The 20,593-nt window shown below is 43.4% G+C and overlaps 1 protein-coding gene across 1 annotated transcript in view; it reads left to right on the forward strand.

Annotated features, from left to right (window-relative positions):
* The first annotated feature begins 904 nt into the window (after nucleotides 1-904).
* Nucleotides 905-20,593, forward strand: part of LOC114047377 (olfactomedin-like protein 2A) — a 46,321-nt gene continuing 26,632 nt past the window's right edge. Inside the window, exons 1-2 of the mRNA XM_027868202.1 lie at nucleotides 905-1,045; nucleotides 18,744-19,007. Of these exons, the coding sequence (XP_027724003.1) occupies nucleotides 977-1,045; nucleotides 18,744-19,007 (333 nt within the window). The 5' untranslated portion in view covers nucleotides 905-976. The remainder of the gene's footprint in view (nucleotides 1,046-18,743; nucleotides 19,008-20,593) is intronic.

The following is a 20,593-nucleotide window of genomic DNA, read 5'->3' on the forward strand; positions in this document are numbered from 1 at the left end:
ATCCCGGGGAAATCACTTAACCCCGTTTGCCTCAGTTTGCTCATCAGTAAAATGAACAGCTGAAGAAGGAAATGCAAACCACTCCAGTATCTTTGCCAAGCAAACCCCAAATGGGGTCACGAGGAGTCGGACACGACTGAAAAAGTGGGAAACTGAGCTAACGTGTTTGGTTAGAGAAAGTGGAATTGAGGGTCAGCGCATAGAAATCTTTGCTCTGGACTAAAGAAGCGACAAGTCTACGAAGAGGAGGAAGAGAAAAACAGAGACACAGAAAGACGTAGTGAATTGAGTCCAAGCAAACAAGAAGAAAGCGAGAAAAAGAAGTTGAGACAAAGAAGACTGAGATAGAGAGGAAAAGCAAAGAGGTTACAAAAGCAGAAAAAAAGGCGGGGGGGGGGGGGAAGAGAAGACAGATGCAGGAGATTAGAGAGAGAAAAATAGAGGGAAGAAAAGACTGGGAGAGTACTTTAAGTAGACAAGATACGGGTCCGGAGAAGTGGAAAAAGGAAGAGAGCTAGGAAAAAGCCGAAGAGAAATGAGAAGAGACCCTTCATAATCCCAGTTTTGACACCCCACCCCAGTGTCTCCAGTTGTCTCCAGGTTGTGAAATTCTCCAAACCAAATGCTTTTAATACACTTCAATTTTTTTTCTTTAAATAAACACGTGCTCAGTTGGGGAAACGCAAGTTCAAACAAACCACTCTGCGCATGGGAAAGTCCCAGGACCGAGGATTGGGGGCCGGAGGGATAGGCGGGGCGGGGCGGCGGCCGGGGCCCAACCCACGGTCCCAGGGGTAAGTGAATGAGGGGGGTGGGGCTGGCCACTTCGGCCCCACCCCCTGGTCCAGACCCTACACAAGCCTGGCAGGCTAGGGCGGGGCGGTCAGAAAGAGCGGCGGGAGCTTCAGGGACTTAACTGCGAGTTGAGCCCAGCCCAGCCGCTCGTCCCTCTTGTCCAGCCTGTCCAGCCCTAGCCATGGCCCGACGCGGACTGCTCTGGTTGCCACTGGTGCTCTACGTCGCCTCAGTTAGGGCCAACAGCAAGGTAAGTCCTAGGGAGCCCAGGGGAAGTGACTCCTTTGCTCACACCGGCTCCCTTCATCCTTGTGTCTTTAGAACCCTAGGATGTCAAGACTTGAAAGGATCTTGGAACGTAGAATGTCAGGGTTGGAAGGAACCTTAGAACACAGAATGTCAGAGTTAAGTGAGACCCTGGGACTTAGAATGTTAGAACATAGAATGTCAGAGCTTGAAAAGACCTTAGAAGGCAACACTGTATTGCTCCAGTTTTAAAGATGAGGAAACTAAGGTTCAGAAAGGGAAAATGACTTGCCTTAGTACTGTGCTAAAGCCCTATGGCCCTGGAACGACTCTTTTCTACTGGTACTCTGCTAAGAGATCTCTTGCCAGTTATCCCCAGGGGGGGAACTAACCCTGTGGCTTCTTAGTGTTGAATTGGGGTGGTGCTGTGACCGGGAGAAGGAATGCTATGGTCCTGGCAGAGGGAGAGTATTCTTGGGAGGGAGTACTCTTGGCTGGGGCCTGGGAAAGGGGGTAGAACCCTGGAAAGGGGACATTTTGACCAGTGCTTTTTCTGCTTAGTATCACCCTGCCCAGCACACCTCAATCAATTTAAACTCTTACTAAGTTAATGTAAATAATACAACATTAGGATGCGTTCAGGGTCTGAGACCAGAGCTGTTTTTCCTTCCAATCTATAAAATAAGGAACTTGGATCAGATGACCTCCAAGATCCTTTCTAACTCAAATATTCTTTGTCCTAAGTTCTTACATTCTATGTTAGAACATTTTGCATTTTAAGAACTTTTCCAGCTCTCTTACATTCTGATTCTGCAAGACCCTTCTTAAGCTACTAGATCTCCAATAGAAGGGGGTGGAGGGAGAAAGATCCATCTATTGACCCTGGTAATTCAGTGAAAGGGAATGAGGCAGGAAAGGGCAAAAACATTGTCTGAGCATAGAAAGAAAAAGGAGGCAGGACTGTCTTCCGCAATTGCAGCTAGTTCACCTAAAGCCTCTGGTGGGGTTTTCACCAGGAAAGTGTAACTTATAAAAAGTGGTACAAATGCCTGCCTGCAGTGAATGATAACCTGCAGTGAAGTATCTCTTTTTCATTGACCATGGAGCCATTCCTGGGGGAGGAGGGAAAAAGACTTCCAGATGGGACTGGAGTCCCCTGTGCTTTTTCTTACATATCTTTCCTCTGACTCCTAGATGCCAGGTGAGTTAGCTCAGGTCCCCCGAAAATATCAATTTCACTTAATTTCCAGAAGAGTTGAAAAGGAACCTAGAATATAATAATAGTTAACATTCATATAGTACTTTAAAAATTCTTACAAATATTACTGCATTTTATCCTCACAGCTACCCTGGGAGGGAAATGCTATTATTATTTCTATTTTACAGGTGAGGAAACTGAGGCAGATAGTAATCAAGACACTTGTCCAAGTTCACATAACTAGTAAGCATCTGAGGCAGGATTTGCACTTAGATGTTCCTAACTCCAGATCCAGTGCTCTGTCCTCTATACTACCCAGCTGCCCCTAATGTTAGGACATAGACCGAAAACCATGAGTGCTAGAATGTTAAGTATCAAAGAATCTCAGGATGGGAAGGGACCTCAGGGGTCATCTAGTCCAGCTTTTATCTGACTAAGAATCTCCTTTAAAACACCTTCAACAAGTAGTTGTCCACCCTTCCATTGATGTCTTCTAGTCAGACAGCCCCTTTTATTGTCCTAAAGATCAAGTTGTTGAATGTCAGTTTAAATCTGTCTCTTCCAAATTCCTGCCCTTTCCTGTTCTGGCTACCTAGGCTAAGCAGAAGAGAAACGGAGGTCTTTGAGCTAGGTTGAACTTGGAGGGTTGGTTGGATTTGGAGGAGGAAAACATGGTTTCTATATATGAGGGTAAAAAAAAAAAACCCTTCCCAGATCTACCATTAACTTGCTAGGTGACTCTGGACAAATCATTTCACTTCTCTCTACCTCAGTTTTCCCAACTGTAAAATAATAAGAATGGACTAGAATGTTCAGTGTCCTAACATTCTATAGTCTAAGGTCTCTTTTAAATCTTTCTGAGTCTGTGCCTTGCCCTTGGTTAGTGGCCATATCCAGGTCTCCTGAATCAGCTATTTCTACTAATTCACTTTGTCATAGATACAGGAAGCAAATATCATCTTGTTATTTTTTTCTCCTTCATCCTCTAAGGTCTCTCTAAACAGAGCAGGAGGTTGTGTGGGCTTGTGGCAGAAGAATTTAAATTGAAAGCAGAAAAGATGAAAATCCAAATATGCTGTGTTAGCTAAATATCACTTTCTTTTTAAAAAAAAAATTAAGAAATCACAAACAAAACAGCTTGGTCCCAGGTGGACGATTTTTGTGGCTGAAGCTGCTGTGGTGAGTGAGTGTTTGGGGAGCCAGGCATCTCTACCATCTAAAGACAGGAATCTTCACTCCATAGGAAGAGGCACTCTGGTTACCATGATCCAAATCTGTCCTTGCTGGGAAAAATACAAGTTGAGTTTCCAATTTGTCTTTCTTTTTTTGCTGAAAGCCCTAGGGGATAGGACGGGGGGGGGGGGGGGGGGGGGGGGGGGGGGGGGGGGGGGGGGGGGGGGGGGGGGGGGGGGGGACCTGCAGCCTCCAGGCCACATGTGGGTTAAAGAAACCTAGGTACAGATCTCGGCTCTGCTATTTATTTGTTGTGAAATAACCATTAACAAGTCACTTTCACCTCTTTCACCTGTTTCTTTGTCTGCAAAATAACAGGGTCGGACTAAGAAATCTCTAAGGTTCCTTCAACTCAACTCTAAATCCAAAGGTGTGTTCAACTAGATGGGAGCAGCTAGGTGGTGCAGTGGATAGAGTGCTGGTCTTAGAGTCAGGAAAACCCATCTTTTGAGTTCAAATGTGGCCTCCGACAATTACTAGCTGTATGACCCTGAGCAAGTCCCTTAACCCTGTTTGCCTCATTTTCCTCACCTGTAAAAATGAGCTGGAGAAGGAAATGTCACACCTCTCTAGTATCTTTGCCAAGAAAACCCCAAATGGAGTCAGAGTCCCTTTTGGTGTTGTTCTGTGTTCTATAACATTTTGTGTTGTGAGGTCATTTCCAGCTTTAACATTTTACATTCTAACATTCTCTGCTCTAAAAGCATATCATGAAAGGCACATTGAATTTAGCATCAGACAGTCCCGGGTTCAAATCCTTGTTCTGCCACTTACTACCTATGTGATATTGGGAAAGTCACTTGACCTCTCTAGTTTTCTCATCTCTAAATTGAGGGGGTTGGTCTGAATGGCCTCTGAGGCCTCTTCCAGCTCTTACTCTGTGATCCCATGATTTCTCATAGCCTTCATCTCCTATGAATCTAGTCTCCTCTGCAGATTAGACTCCTAGCAGGTGCTAGCAGGTGTAGGTTTCTGCGTGGGTTAGGGGTTGGGGTAGGGCAGGGAGCTGTGGCTGATCCGTGTCCTCTGTTAGACCAATGAACTGGGGTTAGGGGTGGAGGAAGCCTCCTTTTAGCTGGTGATAACTGGGTGTGAGAGGCCTGAGGAAGGAGGCCCCTACTGAAATAACCAACAGCACACTGGGGGTGGGAGAGAAGGAAGCAGCTGGTAACAAGGCAGGGGAGCTCTCAGCCCCAGGCATGCCAGGCTTCATTCAATTCCAGGCTGACCCTGGGGTCCCTGGGGAGCAGGTGGGGCTGGGGAGGAAGCTGGCAGGAGGTGGCCCTGGCTCAGACCCTTCCCCCATCATCGGGTAGGGCTGATTCTGCTCACATGTTTCAGGCCCTGATGGCCTCCTGGGCTTAGGTGGCTCTTCTTTGACTTGTGGAGTTTCCGCCCGGGGGTGTAATTGGAAACAGGACGAGCTGGAGCAGGAAAAGCTCTTTGCAGCTGTCACCCCTCACCCCCCTCAACCACTTCCCCCCACACTTCTGACCATGAGTGCCAGGGCCAGAGTTAGGGCAGGCTCAGAGCATGTGGGATCTTCTTGTGGGATCTCTTACCTCTACCCCAGGGAGGTGGTGCCCCTTTTCACCCCGAATAGTGACCCTCTCCTCCAAGACCCCCTTTATGAGGCCACCTTTGCTTCAGGAATACCTATCACTCTGCCTGTTAATTCCTCTGAGGTTCCTCTTCCACCTACCCCTAGGGACCCTTCTACCTCTCCTTCCCACACCAATAGGGGCCTTCTTTGCTCTGGGAGCCTCTCTTTGGGGTTTCTCCCAGGGCTCCACTGAGGAGTTTCTTAGTCTAGGGATTCCTTTCTTTCTAACAACTCCCACCATTAGGTCTTTGCCCCCTACTGGAAACCTTGCCTCTGAAAACACTTCTGGGATTCCTCCATACACCAAAGGAATAGTCCCATTTTTCAGTTTCTCTCTCTCTGATAATCTTTCTGGGTCTCTCTACCTCTGGAAGGCTTCTCCCCACTGTTGGCTTCTGTTCTTCTTAGGTTCACCTCTCATTTAGTCTTTTTCCCCACTTCTCCCTCACACTGTGAAGTAGTTAGTAGGAGCATTGGGTTTAGAGTCAGAAGCCTGGGTTTAAATGTTGATTGTGCCATTTATACTACCTTTGTGATCATGGTCAAGTCCTCCTCCCCTCTAGACCACAGTTTCCTGATCCTTAAAATGAGGGGCTGGATTAGATGATCTCTAAATTCCCTCTCAACTCGAAATCCTTTGATCCTGAGAACCTAGTCATACTTCTAGCAAGGTCTTCCTAACCCTGTACTCCTCAAAGCCCCTGAAGCCCTGCACATGCCCCAGCCTAAAGAGGAATGGGGACTAGATGTGGTTTATTGGCCACAAATGTGTACTATGTGACCCTCATGTGAGATTGAAGATTTCAGAATGTGGGAAATGATGGGGGTGGAGGTGAGGGTAGAGACAGAGGAGGAATAGGATAAAGAGAGGGAGAGAAAAGAAAGAAGGGGAGGAGAGAGACTGGAAAGATGGAGATGCCAGGGAGACAGGAAGAGAGGGAAACCTGAAAAAGAAGCAAGCCAGGAAAGAGATAGAAAAGACAATAAAGGGCAGACAGCCAGTTAGACTGAGAAAGTTGGAAGTTCTTTCATGCAGAGGTGGGAAGGAAGGAGGAATTGATTGGTTGGGGGGAGGGGTCACAGAGCCTAAATTCGAGTTTTTGGCAGACAATAAGATTGACCCTGATTTCCAGTCTGGAAAAACTTTGCCCTGGGAGGGTAGTTGAAGGTGAGGATGAAGATAAAGTAGGGGACAGACACCCTGGCTGCCGGCAAACTCCAGATACTGGCTCCAGTTGAGGAGGAGCCATATAGCTCAGCATTTCCTTTGACTGACAGACAGACATTATACTCCTCCATCAAACGCTGTTAGGAAATAGCTTTGATTCTGACTTTGCTTCAAAGGAAGAGAACTAAATGTGTTCGTATCAGCCAGCAACTAAGACCTGGAGATTTTCAAGTCCTACAGGCTTGACAGGAGAACCCAACCAGTAATTTTCCCATTCTAAGTGGATCTAGCCTGACACAGGAGATGGGTGAGGATATCTTTGTGCTTAATGTATTGTAACATGGATTGAACTTTGACAATCAATCATCCAATAGCATTTATAGATTGCACACTAGGTCTATTTCAGGTCTGTCCCTCTCGTCATGGAGCTTATAATCTACAGACAGGACAAAGAAAATCACGGGAGCTAGAAAAGATTATAGAGATCATTTAATCCTCCACATGGGGAAACTGAGGCCCAAAGAGGGAAGTGATTTCCCCAACATTACACAACTAGTAAATAATAGAGCTGGGGTTTGAATCCAGGTCCAATGCTCTTTCCATTATTCTCTAATTTATATCACTCCTCAATTAGAATGTAAGCCCAATGAGGACAGCGATAGAGTTAACCTAAACTTTGTCTCTTCTTCATCCACTGAGAGCAGTGCTCTGTATAGAGCAGAGAGAAAGATTTGTTTGTTGAGTTTTAAGTGCCAACTGAATGACACAGACCAGCTGTGTCACATAGGAGTGTAGAGAAAGGACAAAATCCTGTGAGCTATAGTCGTTAGAGAAAGTTTCCTGGAGGAAGGGAGGTAATTGAATGAGTTGAAAGATGGCTAGGATTCCGATAAGCAAAAGAAGAAAATGGCAGGCATTTTTGGGAATAAACACTGGGTACCAAAATGGAGAGGCATTTTTTCCGTGACAGAATTGTAGAATCTCAGCATTAGAAGGAACTTTAGAGACCAATCAGTCTCATCTCTAGCTGTCCAGGAATCCCTCATACAATGTCCAACAAGTATTCATCCAGGTTTGACCTAAAGACCTCTAGTGACAGACCTCTGGCTATCTCCCAAGGTAGGCCATTCCATTTGAGGTTGGCTGTAATTTTTTTCAAACATTTTTATTGATATTTTTTGTTTTTTACATCAGATACATTTCCAAATGTATCCTTTCCCCTTTTGTCTTCCAAAAGAAGGATCCCTAACAACAAAGAATAACAGAAAGAGAAAGAGGAAAAAAACGGGTCAGTGAAACTAAGCAACCCATCCAAACGGTCTTGAGCTGTCTGTAGGGCCCCAGACCCATAGCTCCTCACCTCTGCACTGGGGGAGTGAGGTGCCTTCTCAAGCTTTGCTAGTAGGGATTCTTTCTTTAAACGTATTTATATCGCTAGTGCCTAGCACAGTAGTTACTGATCAATCAATCAGTAAGCATTTATGAAGTATTTACTATGTGCTAGGCACTGTGTTAACTGTAACTTATTAAGAAACTTTTTCTTACATCAAGCCCAAAACTGCCTGTCTACAACATTGCTCCTAGTTCAGCCAGTTGAGGTTAAGAGCATGTGTAATCCGGGGGTGGGGAACCTTCAGCCTTGAGGCCACATGTGGCCCTCTAGGTCCTTAAGTGGGTCCCTTTGACTGAACCCAAACTTCACAGAACAAATCCCTTTTCTAAAAAGATTTGTTCTGTATAAGTTGGACTCAGTCAAAAAGCCTCACCCGAGGACCTAGAAGGACACGTGTGGCCTCAAGGCCACAGGTTCCCCACCCCTGGACTCTCTCTTCCATTTGACAGCCTGTCAAATACTTAACGTTACCTATCTTGCCAACTCTTCTCTTCTCTAGACTCAATATCTTCAGTTCACTCAATGTCATTCCTTCTATGACATGGTCAAAAGGTTCCTCACCCTCCTGGTTTCACTACTCTGCAACTTCTCCAGGTCAGTGAAGTAGTTTCTTAAATGTAGTACCCAGAACTGAATATACTACTTTAGAAGTGATCTGACCGAGGCAAAGAATTTGGCCTTTTCCCAATTTATGGACAAGATACTTCAAAAACAGCTTGATAAAGCCCAAGATCTCATTGCTTTTTTGGCTGACATGTTGTACTGCTGACTCACATTGAATTTGCAATCCATTAAAACCCCCAGACCTTTTTCACTGTTGTCTAACCACCATATGTCCCCTGCTATATATGTGGATTTCTGGAATTGATTTTTTAAAAATTCCAAGTGGGGAACTTTGTATTTATTTTATTAAATTTCATCTTATGGAGGTCTTTTTAGATTTTGGTTCTGTCATCCAATATATTGGCTATCTTGCCAAGGTTTGTGTCATATGCAGATTTTATTAGCATGCCATCTATGCTGTCATCCAAGTTGTTTATAGTAATATTAAACAGCATAGGGCCCAGGATAGGCCTGTGGGGTATTACATGAGGGACCTCCTTTCAAATTGACATCTACCCATGAATGAAGACTCTTTAAGACCAGTCATTGAACCAGCTCTGAATCCATCTAACTGTACTCTCCTCTAGCCTATATCTCTGCATCTTGTCTATAAGGATAGCATGAGAGACATTGTCAAGTGCACTGTTGAAATCTAGCAAAAAAAAAAAAATTGTTGCCATAATACCCTGATCTAGCAGTCTTTGAACCCAGTAAAAAAAAAAAAAGAAATGAGATTTGTATGTCATGACCTTTTTTTTAAAGAGCATGGCCATCATTGTTTCCCTTCCTAGATGTTAACAAATCATCCTTTCAATAATATGTTCTAGAATTTTTCCAGGAATTGAAATCAAGCTTCAGTTATCTGTAGGGTCCAAGACTTACGGCTCCCCACCTCTGCACAGAAAAGAGGTGCGATTCTATAGTTTTCAGACTCTACTGTCTTCCCTTTTTTAGAAAATTAGAGCAGTGTTTGCCCTTCTCTAGTCCTGTGGGACCTATCCCATTTTCCACAGTCTTTCAAAGATCACTGACAATTACTCAATAGTGGCATCTGATTGTTCTTTTAGTAGTTTGGGATCTACTTCATTCAAGTCAGGTGACTGGTACTCATCAAGCTTAACTATCTCCTCATTTATCTTAGGTTCAACTCCCTGTTAACCATTTTTGTTCTCCTTGGCAGAGAAAATAAGGAAAATATTGACTGGACTGGATAGTTCATTTAGACTGGAGAAGTAATGGGAAATAAGGCTAGAGATTTGGGTGGACAGCATTCTATAATGGGCTGAGGTGTGTGGGCAGTGAGGAGGCATGGGGTTTTTTAAAAGCATAGTCAGCTCTGTGCCTTGAGCCTGGAAGCAGTGTGGTATAATGAAAAGAGGACTGGATTTAGAGCCAGAAGACTCGGAGACTGGTTCTATTACTTAAAGCTGTATGAAGAATGAATTGAAAGAATAAAGAGGGAGATCACTTTGTTATAATAACATAAATCTAGACCAGAAAGGGATCTCAGAGATCATCACATCTACCCATCATTTTACAGATCAGGAAACTGAGGCTCAAGGAGCTTAAGTCATTTGCCCAAAGTCATCCAAGTAGTATTGTCAGAAATGGGATTTGAACCCGTTTTCTGATTTCAGAGTCGCTGCTCTTTCCACTATGGCAGAACTTGGGTTATAATAGTGGAAGTAAAGAAGAGGAGAAAAAGGGTTAGAAGAGATTTTTTTGAAGGAACCTTCAAGATGGGTTGGCACCTGATTGAATGTGGAGGCATGAGGTGGGGAAAAGTCAACATGAAGGTTTCTAGCCTGAGTGACCAAATACAGGTGGTGCTGTCGTGAATAGAAATAGAGAAGTCATGGGGAGAAACAGATGAGAGGGGACAGGAAATGATGAAATCAGGTGGAAATATGTTAAGTTTGAAGTGCCAGTAGGACAATTAGTTGGATATATTCAGCAATCAGTTCAACACATAGATGTAAGTCTCAGAAAGGACATCAAGACCAGAAATATAAAACTGGAACTAATTTAAATAGAAGCAATCATTGAACCCATGGAAGTGAATTAGACTACAAAGGGAGAGAGTATAGAGAAAGAAGAGAGTCTGAGAGAGTGTTAGGGCTCAGCAGGGTGCAATCGATCAACAAGTGTTTATTAAACACCTGCTGTGTGCCAGGCACTCTGCTAAGCGTTCCTCCAGGAGCTTATTCCAGAGGTGGGAGACAACTTGACTTATATAAGCATATCCAAAATATATTCAAAATGAATATGTTGTATAATAACGTAGTTCGGGGAAGGATACCTCTAGCAGTTTAGGGATGAGGAAAGGATTCTCGTAGAAGGTTGCATTTGAGATCGCTGGATTGGAGTCAGAGAATCTGGGTTCAAATCACAGATCTGTCCCTTACCTTGGAAATCACTTAACCCCTCTCAGCCTCAGCTTCCTCATCTATAAAATGAGGGGAAGGACTTAGATGACCTTTAAGTTCCCTTCCAGTTCCAAAGCTATGGAACTGTGAACTTGTACTTAGGAAGCAGGAGAAAGAAAAGGAATTGGTGAAGTAGATTGAAGAGTGGTTGGAAGGTAGATATTTGGAGCATTGAGAGTAGATGAGATCTCCCAGGGAGTAGTAATAGGGGGAGGAATGTGGGGGAATAGGGGTGGTGAAGAGTAGGAACAGTAGTATTAATAGGAGTAGGGAGTGGAGGAGGAAGCAGAAGAATAGAAGGAGGAGAAGGAATAGTAGTAGGAGTAATAGGAGGAGGAGGAGAAGGAAGAGTAGTAAGAGAAGTGATAGGAAGACTAAAAGACTGAGAGTTGGAAAGAACCTTAGAGATCCTCTAGTCCAGGGTTATTAACCTATTTGTGTCATGTATTCCTTTGCCAGTCTGGTAAAGCCTGTGGACCCTTTCTCAGAATAGTGTTTTTAAATGCATAAAATAAAGTGGACGGGAGTAAGCATTTATTAAGAGCCAATCATGTGCCAGTCACTGTGCTAAATTTACAAATGTTATCTCATTTGGTTAAAAAAAATAGAAATTTAAGAATAAATAAAACACAGAATTACAAAGGAAACCAAGTATACATATATGTATATATATATATATTTAATTTGGTTAAGCAGTGGGGTTAAGTGACTTGCCCCAGGTCACACAGTTAGTAAGTGTTATGTATCTGAGGCCAGATTTGAACTCAGGTCCTCCTGACTCCAGGGCCTGTCCTCTATCCACTTAGCCACCTAGCTGCCCCCCGAAACCAAGTATATTGAAATATGGTTATCAAAATATAAAAAATAAGTTCAGAGGACCCAGGTTAATAACTCTTAACCTTAGTCCAACCACATCACTTTACAGAGAGTGCACATTTCTGTAGTGTTGTAAGATGTACAAAACATTTTTTCCCAGCATCCCTCTGAGGTAGGTAGGAAGTAAAGATTATTTTCTCTACTTTGCAGATGAGGAAACTGAGGGTCAAAGAGGTTACATGAATTGCTGAGCTAGTAAGTATGAGGGTTAGGACTCATGCCAACTGACCCCAAATTTAGCATGCAGCGGGTGGAGTGAGAGAGACAAGACCAAAAAGACTGGAACTGACTGGGGAGGTATGTCCACAATTAGGTGATTTGCATTATATGTAAATTAGGCCCCATTGCTTAATGTTAAAGTAACTATACTGTCTCAAGTAAGAGCTCCAGAGGCCAGATTTTCAGGCTTTTAGAAGGACAGAATCACCTTCCAAGTAGGTGGCAGGCTATCCTAATGGAAGGAGGTGAGGGGTTGGAGAAGAAATACAAAGGGATAGAAAGGGAGAATAGCAACTTTCTTTGGCACTAATGGTCCGTGCAGAATTTGATCCATCTTAGAATCTAATTGACTCATTTTCAGTAAAACCACTAATTTTCCCCCTGATGGTTTTTGGATTCTATTGTGAACTACTTGTAAGCATTCAGAGTCATGTTTATATAAAAACTACCAAGAAAATGAGGACAGCAGCCGTCTATGTGGGCAGTGAGGAGTTTTGTTTCAGAGGTAGCAGAAGGGTGGGAGTAAAAGAGGAGAGTGGGAACCAGGGAGATCAGGACTTGAAGAAACATATTTTCCAGGTTTGCCTAGGGGGAGGACAGGATTAAGAAAAACAGCCAGTTGTAAAGAGTCACCAAAAGACTCCCCAGGATGTCTGGAACACAGTCATTTAAAAGCTCTCTTGGCCCTTTACAGAGTGGTGTCGGGAATGAGCCCTGATATGAGAGGCAAGAGAACTGGGTTCTAATCTTAGCTCTGCCTCGGTTCGGCTCTAACTTTGGGAAAGTTGCTTTCTCTCTCTGGGTCTCTCTCTTCTTTAAAATAAAGGGGTTGGACAAAGAAGATAGACCCCTAAGGTCACTGCCAACTCACACTCTTTGTTCTAGAGTCTAACATTCTATGTTCTGAGGTTCCTTCCAGCCCCTCTATGTTCTGTGTTCCAACATTCTATGTTTTGAGATTCCATCGAGTTCTAACATTCAGTTATTAGGAATCTTCCTTCATTGTGTAAGTTAGTGGAGGAGAGGAAGGAATTCAGAGTCAGCTCCACCTCCAAGTATGCACAGGGTTTTGTCTTTAGAAAAGTGAAAAGATGGGTGGTAGGAGGGAACAGGAGTTGGGTGGGGGATGGGAGGCAGGAGCCAGCTGGGTAGGACTTGGCTTGGGGTGGGGTGAGGAGGGGCTCCCCTCCTGGACCAAACCCAGGATTGTTGCCAAAGGCTATTTCCAGGCCAGCTTGAAAACTGACCCACCAGTGGGCCTGAGTAAGCTTTGCCAACCTCCCTGCACCACATAGGACGTTGCACCTCATCACTGAGGGAAAGAATGTAGCAGATGGTCGCTGCTTGGGCAGATGAGCTAAACAGCTTTTCCTGCCCAGTAATGGGGGAGGCTCCAGTTAAGTCCCCCACACCCAATTTCTGTCAGCTCCCCTTTTGCTAGGGCACCATCAGACCAGGCCAGAGAAGCACAGGCTGGGATTGTGAGTGGGCAGAAGCAGGGAACCTAGAGGCCAGCAGGACACGAACTCTCTGAGAGTCTGGAGACCCTTGGGGGTGATTTTCCAGGGTTGAGAAGCAGCCCCATTTAGTGCAGAGAGCTAGAGGCAAAGGACCTGGATTCTGGTCTGGCTGTGCCACTAATCATCCGTGTGATGTGGGCAGGATTCATAGCCCTCACAGGGCCTCATTTTACTGATTTCTGTTTTCTTAACTCAAATTAGGGGGTTAAACTAGTGAAGTCTAAGGTCTCTATCAACTCTGCTCTAATATTTTGTGTTCTAATATATTTTCTAGCTCTAACATTGTGTGTTTTAAAGACCCCTTCCATTTCTGACCCTCAGTGTTCAAAGGCCCTATCTAAGATTCTGTGTCTAAGGTCCCTTTTCATTCTAATATTCGAACTTCTTTGTTTTAACAATCCATGTTCTAATGTCGCTTCCAACCCAGGTAGCATATACGATTTTATGATTGATTAGATGGAATTAGCATTTGGAAACTCCTCCCACAAATGGCATGGGGCTGTGGAATGCAGCAAACACCAAGCCCTCATCCTGGCCTGGTGTTAACCATTAACAGGTAGGAGATAATTACCTGGCAACTTCAAAAGTAAGTTTTGCCAGGAAAGTGTCCTTGTTACCAAAAACTTCCTCCAGCAGTCCCAGAGCTCCCTGCTCAGGACTGGTCTGTCTTCTCCACAGGATTGTGAGGTTAGAGTTGGACCTTTATTGCTGGCCTTCCCTTTCAAAAACCCCCAGAAAAGGGAAAGAGAAGACTCAAGTTCAGGGATCAAGATTCTGAAGAAATAAGACTATAAGAAAAGCAGTTTTTTAAAAGATGAACGCTAACCTAATCACCACCACTACAAAATTGGAAATCCAAAACAAATCATGAAAGCAATAAGCCCATATTTCTGTATTTGATTACAAAGTACTCTTTTTATAGTAACTTTTATGAGGTAGGCAATGCAAATATTATTGTCCCCATTTTGCAGATGAAGAACTAAAGATGGAAAGTGGAAGTGATTTTCCTGTTAATAGCTCACATTTCTCTAGTCCTTTACAGTTCACAGAATCATAGGATTTAGAGCTGGAAAAGATCTTAGAGAGATCTAGCCCAACCCTCTGATTTTACAGAAGGGGAAACTGAGGCCCAGAGAAGGCAAGTATCACTCAGGTAACAGAGCTGGGATTCAAATCCAGTGTACTTTTCATTTCAACACGTTGCCTCCTAACTTTACAGAGTACTTTTTTCATAGCAACCCGGTAATAAGAGGTATGAGGATTATTATTCCCATTTATCTAAAGATGAACCTAAGACCCAGAAGGGTTAAGGCACCAGCACTGCTTTTGGAGTCAAAGGGTCTGAGTTCAAATCCTGACTCTACTGCTTACTGCCTCTGGCCTTGGGATTCCTCATCTTTAAATGGAGAAGGACAGACTAGGAGGTGGGGAACCTTTGGCTTCAAGGCCACATGTGGCTCTCTAGGTCCTCAAGTGAGGTCCTTTGACTGAATTCAGGCCACAGGTTCCTCACCTCTGAGAGAACCTTTAAGGACCCTCCCAGTTCTTACTTCTATTACTTGTACAAGACCACAACTACTATGTATCAGAACCAGGGCTCAACACCATGCCTCCTGAATCTCATTGCAGGGCCCTTCTCTTTATTCCTTTATGTCTTCTTATCTGGGAATGCTCAGATTACTTGTAGTTATTCTCATTTTGTGATAGTATAAAGCAGAAGTCTAATCTTTCTTCCATATGACACTTTATTTAAAGGTAACTATCATGGTCCTCCTCTCAGTCCTTCAAATCTTCTCCAAGCTAAATGTTTTGGTTCCTTCCAACATTCTTCACATAGCATGATCCTGAAGTTCCTCACCATCCAGATTGCCTTCCTCTGGGCCCTCTCTAGCTCATTACTCTCCTTTCTCTTTCTCTTTCTCACGTTTTTTCTGCTAGGCAATGGGGTTATTACTCTCCTTTTTCAAACATGGTAGGCAGAACTAAGCACAACCTTCCAGATGGGTTCTGATCAAGGTAAAGAACAACAGTAAAGTTGTCATTGCCAAAATCATCCAACCTAAGGTTGAATTAAATTTTCTGACTGTCATGTTGAACTGAACTTGCAGTCCACTAAGACCTCCAGATCTTCACAAGAACCAGGACTTTTTTTTGTTAACCTGAGTGTTAACCTGAGAGGACTTTATACTTACCACTATTAAATTTCATCTTATTTGACTCACTCAATTTTTCTAGCCCATGGAGGTCTTTTGGGATCCTGGCTCCATCATTCAGTTAGCTATCCCCACAAGTTTTATTCCATATGCAAATCTGATACCATTATCTAAGTTATTTATAACAAGATCAAATAAGCACAAAACCCAGAACAGAACTTTGGGGTAGTCTTCACTGAAGACCTTCTTCCAAGTTGATATCTACCTTGGGACAGCTAGGTAGATCAATGGATAGAGTGATGAGCTTAGAGTCAGGGAGGCCTGAGTGCAAATCCAGCCTCAGACAGATACTTAGCTGTGTGATTCTGGGCAAATCACTTAAGCACTGTCTGCCTCAGTTTCCTCAGCTGTAAAATGGGAATAATAACTACCTACCTCACAAAATTAAGAGGATCAAATGAAATAATATTTGTAAAGTACTTAGCTCAGAGCCTTGCACCCTTCCCTCTCCTACCTCTGAAATCTTTAGGACTTATTCAACTACATCTGAATCCACCAGACTGTTCTCTTGTATAGCCCACAAGTCTTCATCTTGTCCACAAGGTTAGCATGAGAGACATTGCCAAATGCTTGCTGAAATCAAGTCTACAATGTCTACAACATTTCCATAATGTATCAATCAAGCAACCCTGTCCAAAAAAAAAAAAAAGAAAAAGGAGGGATCATAGGAAGAAAGCAAGTATTTATTAAGTCCCTGCTATGTGCCAGGCACTATGCTAAGTGCTTTACAAATATTGTTTCATGTGATTCCCACAATGACTATAGGAGTTAGGTGCTATTATGTTCTCCATTTTACAGTTGAGAAAACTGAGGCAAACATAAGGTACATGACTTGCTCAGGGTCAAACAGTCAGTGAGCCTCTGAGGCTAGATTTGAATTCAAGTCTTCCTGACTGTAGACTCGGTGTTCTATCTACTGCACCACCTAGCTGCCTGCTATAATCACAGGATCATAGGTTTAAAGCAGGAAGAAACCTCAGCCATCAACCACTCCCTCATTTTACAGAAGAGAAAACTGCTCCCATTCATTCCAGTAGACAACGGCAGATCTTGTGCTTTCCCTCTGTACTATGCTGTTAGCATATGAGTCTGGTCGGCTGAGACTTGTTCTTGGGGAATTCACACAGTCTCATTCTCATCACTGCTTCCCTTTCCAGATGTTCACAACCCTTCCCTTTAATGTATGTTCTAGGATTTTTCCAGGAACTGAAGTCAAGCTCAGTGCCCTATAAATGACAAACTCTGCTTTTTTCCTGGTTTTAGAAATGGGAATATTTGCCCATATTCAGTCCTGAAGCATGGATCCTGTTCTCCACAGCCTCTCAAAGATCTCTGCAACTGGCTCAATAATTATACCTGCTTCTTCCTTCGGTCCCCTGGGATATAGTTCATTCAGGTCTAGTGACTCAAATTCATCAAGGGCAGTCAAGCATTCTCTTGCTATCTCCTTCCTTAACATGGGCTCCAATCTCTAATTAATCATTTTCTAGTCCAGGATCGTTTTTTCTTAGCAGAGAAAAGAGAAGTGAAATGAGTTGAGTAGTTCTGCCTTTTCTTCATTATCCTTTATCTTTGTTCCAACCCTCTTGATGAAAAGCTGTCCTAATTTTTGTGTGTGTGTGTGAAACAATTGGGGATTAAGTGACTTGCCCAGGGCCACAGAGCTAATAAGTATCAAGTGTCTGAAGCCAGATTTGAACTCAGGTCTTCCTGATGCCAGAGCTGGTGCTGTATCCACTGCACCATCTAGCTGCCCCAGTCTTCCTCTCTCTTTTGCCCAATAGAACTAAAATGCCCTACTCATGGTCAATGTCAGCTTGATCTGAACTTTTATATTCTTGACACTCTTCTTACAAGACCCTGGAGCACTTTGGTTCTATTACCTATCCTTGGTCCTACCACCTTTATATCCTTCTTAAAGTCTACATTGATCTCTATAGACCATCACTTCTTAAACTGTGGATTGCGACCCAACATGGGTTTGCGTAACTGAATATGAGGGTCACCAAAAATTTGGCAACAGTAAAAGGTTTCTGAACGCACATTGACCAAAAATTAATTCAAAATCAAATGTGTAATGAATCTGAGGTGTTTCCGGCAGCGCTTGACTGTGTTGCATCATGCAACTTCACTGCAGCCTTGGTTCTGAACACACAACATGCACACTTTGCACTGTGCATGCCGTCACACTACACAATGCAACAGGAATGCTGCCAGAAACACCTCGGCTCAGGTTCAAGACTATTGTATGTTATGAACTGCAGTATTTTTAGTGTGCCTACAAAATCGTTAACTGAATTTTGGCTTGGGATTAGGACAGAATTTGCAGCAATTTCTGAAATGACCCTAAACATACTTCTGCCATTTTGTACTATGTATTTATGTGAAGTGGCGTTATCAACATTGATGATTATAAAATCAAAATATCAATCAACTTTGAAAAACATTGAAGATGTTCTACATCCTTCAGTATAAAATATTCCACCAAGATTTAATTATTTATGTAAAAATAAACAAGCATATCCATCTCATTAATATGTAAATTTGCTTTCATCTTTGATAAATGGTAAAATTATATATATATCAAAGAATCATGATTTGTATACTTATTTTATGTATCTGTATACCTGGGGACATGTAAAAATTTCTCGGGCAAAAAAAAAAAATTTCTCAGGCAAAAAGGGGTTGTAAATGGAAAAAGTTTAAGAAAGCCTGCTATAGACAACACCCTCTTTCCTTCCTCATTGGAGTTGTTTTTGTTTGTTTCTGTTTTCAGAACTTCATTCTTGAGAGCTTCCCATCCCCTTTGGACTGACTTCCCCTGTAGAATTTTTGGCAGTGGGCTCCTACCTAGCTTTCTCCAAATGCTTTGAAATCTATTCTCTGAAAATCTAGAATGCCTGTCAGACTATCCTTGCATCTCCTCTCTTCCTCTCTCAGAGATTTTAAGATGAAGTGAGTGGTGACTTCCCTACAAGGTGGTCAATATTTCTAATTTGGCAGCCAATTCCTTCTTGTTGGTGAGAATCAGGTCCAGAATAGGTGTAGTTGTTACTTCCTTCACTTCCCATAAAAGGGAAATTTTTCCACTTAAGAGAGGAAGAAGCCTTCAACTTCAGTAATGTTGGTGGTCCCTATTACTCATGTGCCTACTCTGCCTATCAGTTAAATGGGCACTTCTCTCCCAGTGCCCACTCTATCTTTGGACCTTCTCTCCAGGAACTTCTGTTCTGCTACTCCCCCCGCCCAGGTATTTGGTGATACTGAACAGGTTCAGATGACGTCTGAGGGCTCTGACTGCCGCTGCAAGTGCATCCTGAGACCCCTGAGCAAAGACGCCTGCAGCCGCGTCCGCAGTGGGAGTATGAGAGTGGAGGATTTCTACACAGTGGAAACTGTGAGTTCTGGGACTGATTGCCGCTGCTCCTGTACTGCACCACCTTCCTCTCTCAACCCCTGCGAGAATGAATGGAAGATGGAAAAGATCAAGAAACAGGCACCAGAACTCTTCAAGGTATGTGGGGTAGGGCTGAGCAGATACTTTCCCTTTCCAGAGAAAGGGAAGCAGCCACAGTGGCTGGTGGTGGAAAGGGTGGAAGGGAGGCAGGCCCAGGGGCCAGATTCAGGAGATTACAGGACCTGTAAAGGGAACCCCCAAATACTCAGCAGTAAGTCATCACAAAAAACATGACTTCTCGTACTCAATCAAAATGGCAAGTCACTGTTCCAGTGTAAAGTCACAATCTCAATAAATTCCCTAATCTCTAATCTCAGTAAATTGTAGAATCAATCCCCACTGTGATTTCAATATATCACAGGTTGGCATAAGAAATTAAATGGGAATTTTTTAGGAGTTTGGCGGAAGCTTCAGACAATACACGAAGGCCAGCAAATGACACAGAAAAAGTTTAGAAACTCGGAAATGCATAAAATACATGTATGGTATTGTAGAATATCAACCCAAATTTTACAAGAGGGTACTGTAAATACCCCATAAAAGAAGAAGAAAAAATTCAGGTTTCTTTTCTGGTACAAAGGGAGGGCCAAAAAATTTTACACAGATTTTCCAGATCGTGGGGGTGCTGTGTCCCTAACCCTCACAATATGGAGTGGATAACCATAATGAAAACTGAAATGGACCTTGACTGCAGAATGTTAAACTTGGAATAAGACTATAGAACATGGAATGTTAGGAAATAAAACATGGAATAGGACCTTAAAACATAGAATGGAACTCTAGGGGTTACCTAATCTTACTCCTTCATTTTACAGATAAAGAAACTGAGGCCCAGAGAGAGGAAGAGATTTGTCCAGAGCTGTACAGTTAATTAAGATTGGGGATCAGAATACAGGCCTTCTTACTCCTAGTACATTGTCCTTTCTGCTCTATCTACTAACAGCACATGGGTTTCAATGTCTGTCCGAGAAATTCCAGGGAGTCACTTGTGCATTCTTTTTGTTTAGGGTTTTGGCAGAATTCCGTTTTTCACTTCTGTCTTCCTTCCAGACTCTTAGTAAGGGTGTTTCTCCAGGTCCTAGATCTCAGGCCCTCTTTTTAGGGGTGGGGGGGGAGGGATGAGTCAGATTGTAGCTTCAGAAAACTGAGCCAGGGAGCTGAGGATCAGCTCTGTCCCTTTGGGCCTAAGTATAAGAGTCAAACCCATGTTTCCTGTGTGGATTGGTTGAGGGGAGGGATAAATGTTATTGAGGTTGGAGATTTAGGAGACTTCCAGAGAAGGGCAGCCTTACCAAGACTTTGGAAGGGGAAACAAATGTCACGAGATGGCAGATATTAGTGAGGGTAGAGTTCGAAGGACTGAGGAACAATCGTTGCCCGCATGGTTCTTTGGAGAAATGGTAGGATGGGGTAGGTATACATCAAGGAAGGTGGAAGGACGGGTGGGAACCCATTGGAAAATACGGGAGAGCTGGGGAAATGGAATATTTGCAGGGATGGGGGCAGAGGAGAGAGGAGAGGAGTTAGGAGCTACTCTTTCTGCAGTCATGGCCTTTGATGTCCCTCCCCCCAACAAGAGCTGTTTTGTGTGATAACCTCCCCCTACAAGTCCTTTGGCTTCTCATGCCAGCCCTTCCACCCCC

Source organism: Vombatus ursinus, unplaced genomic scaffold, assembly GCF_900497805.2.
Source record: "Vombatus ursinus unplaced genomic scaffold, bare-nosed wombat genome assembly UNPS02014786.1, whole genome shotgun sequence".
Lineage (NCBI taxonomy): Eukaryota > Metazoa > Chordata > Mammalia > Diprotodontia > Vombatidae > Vombatus > Vombatus ursinus.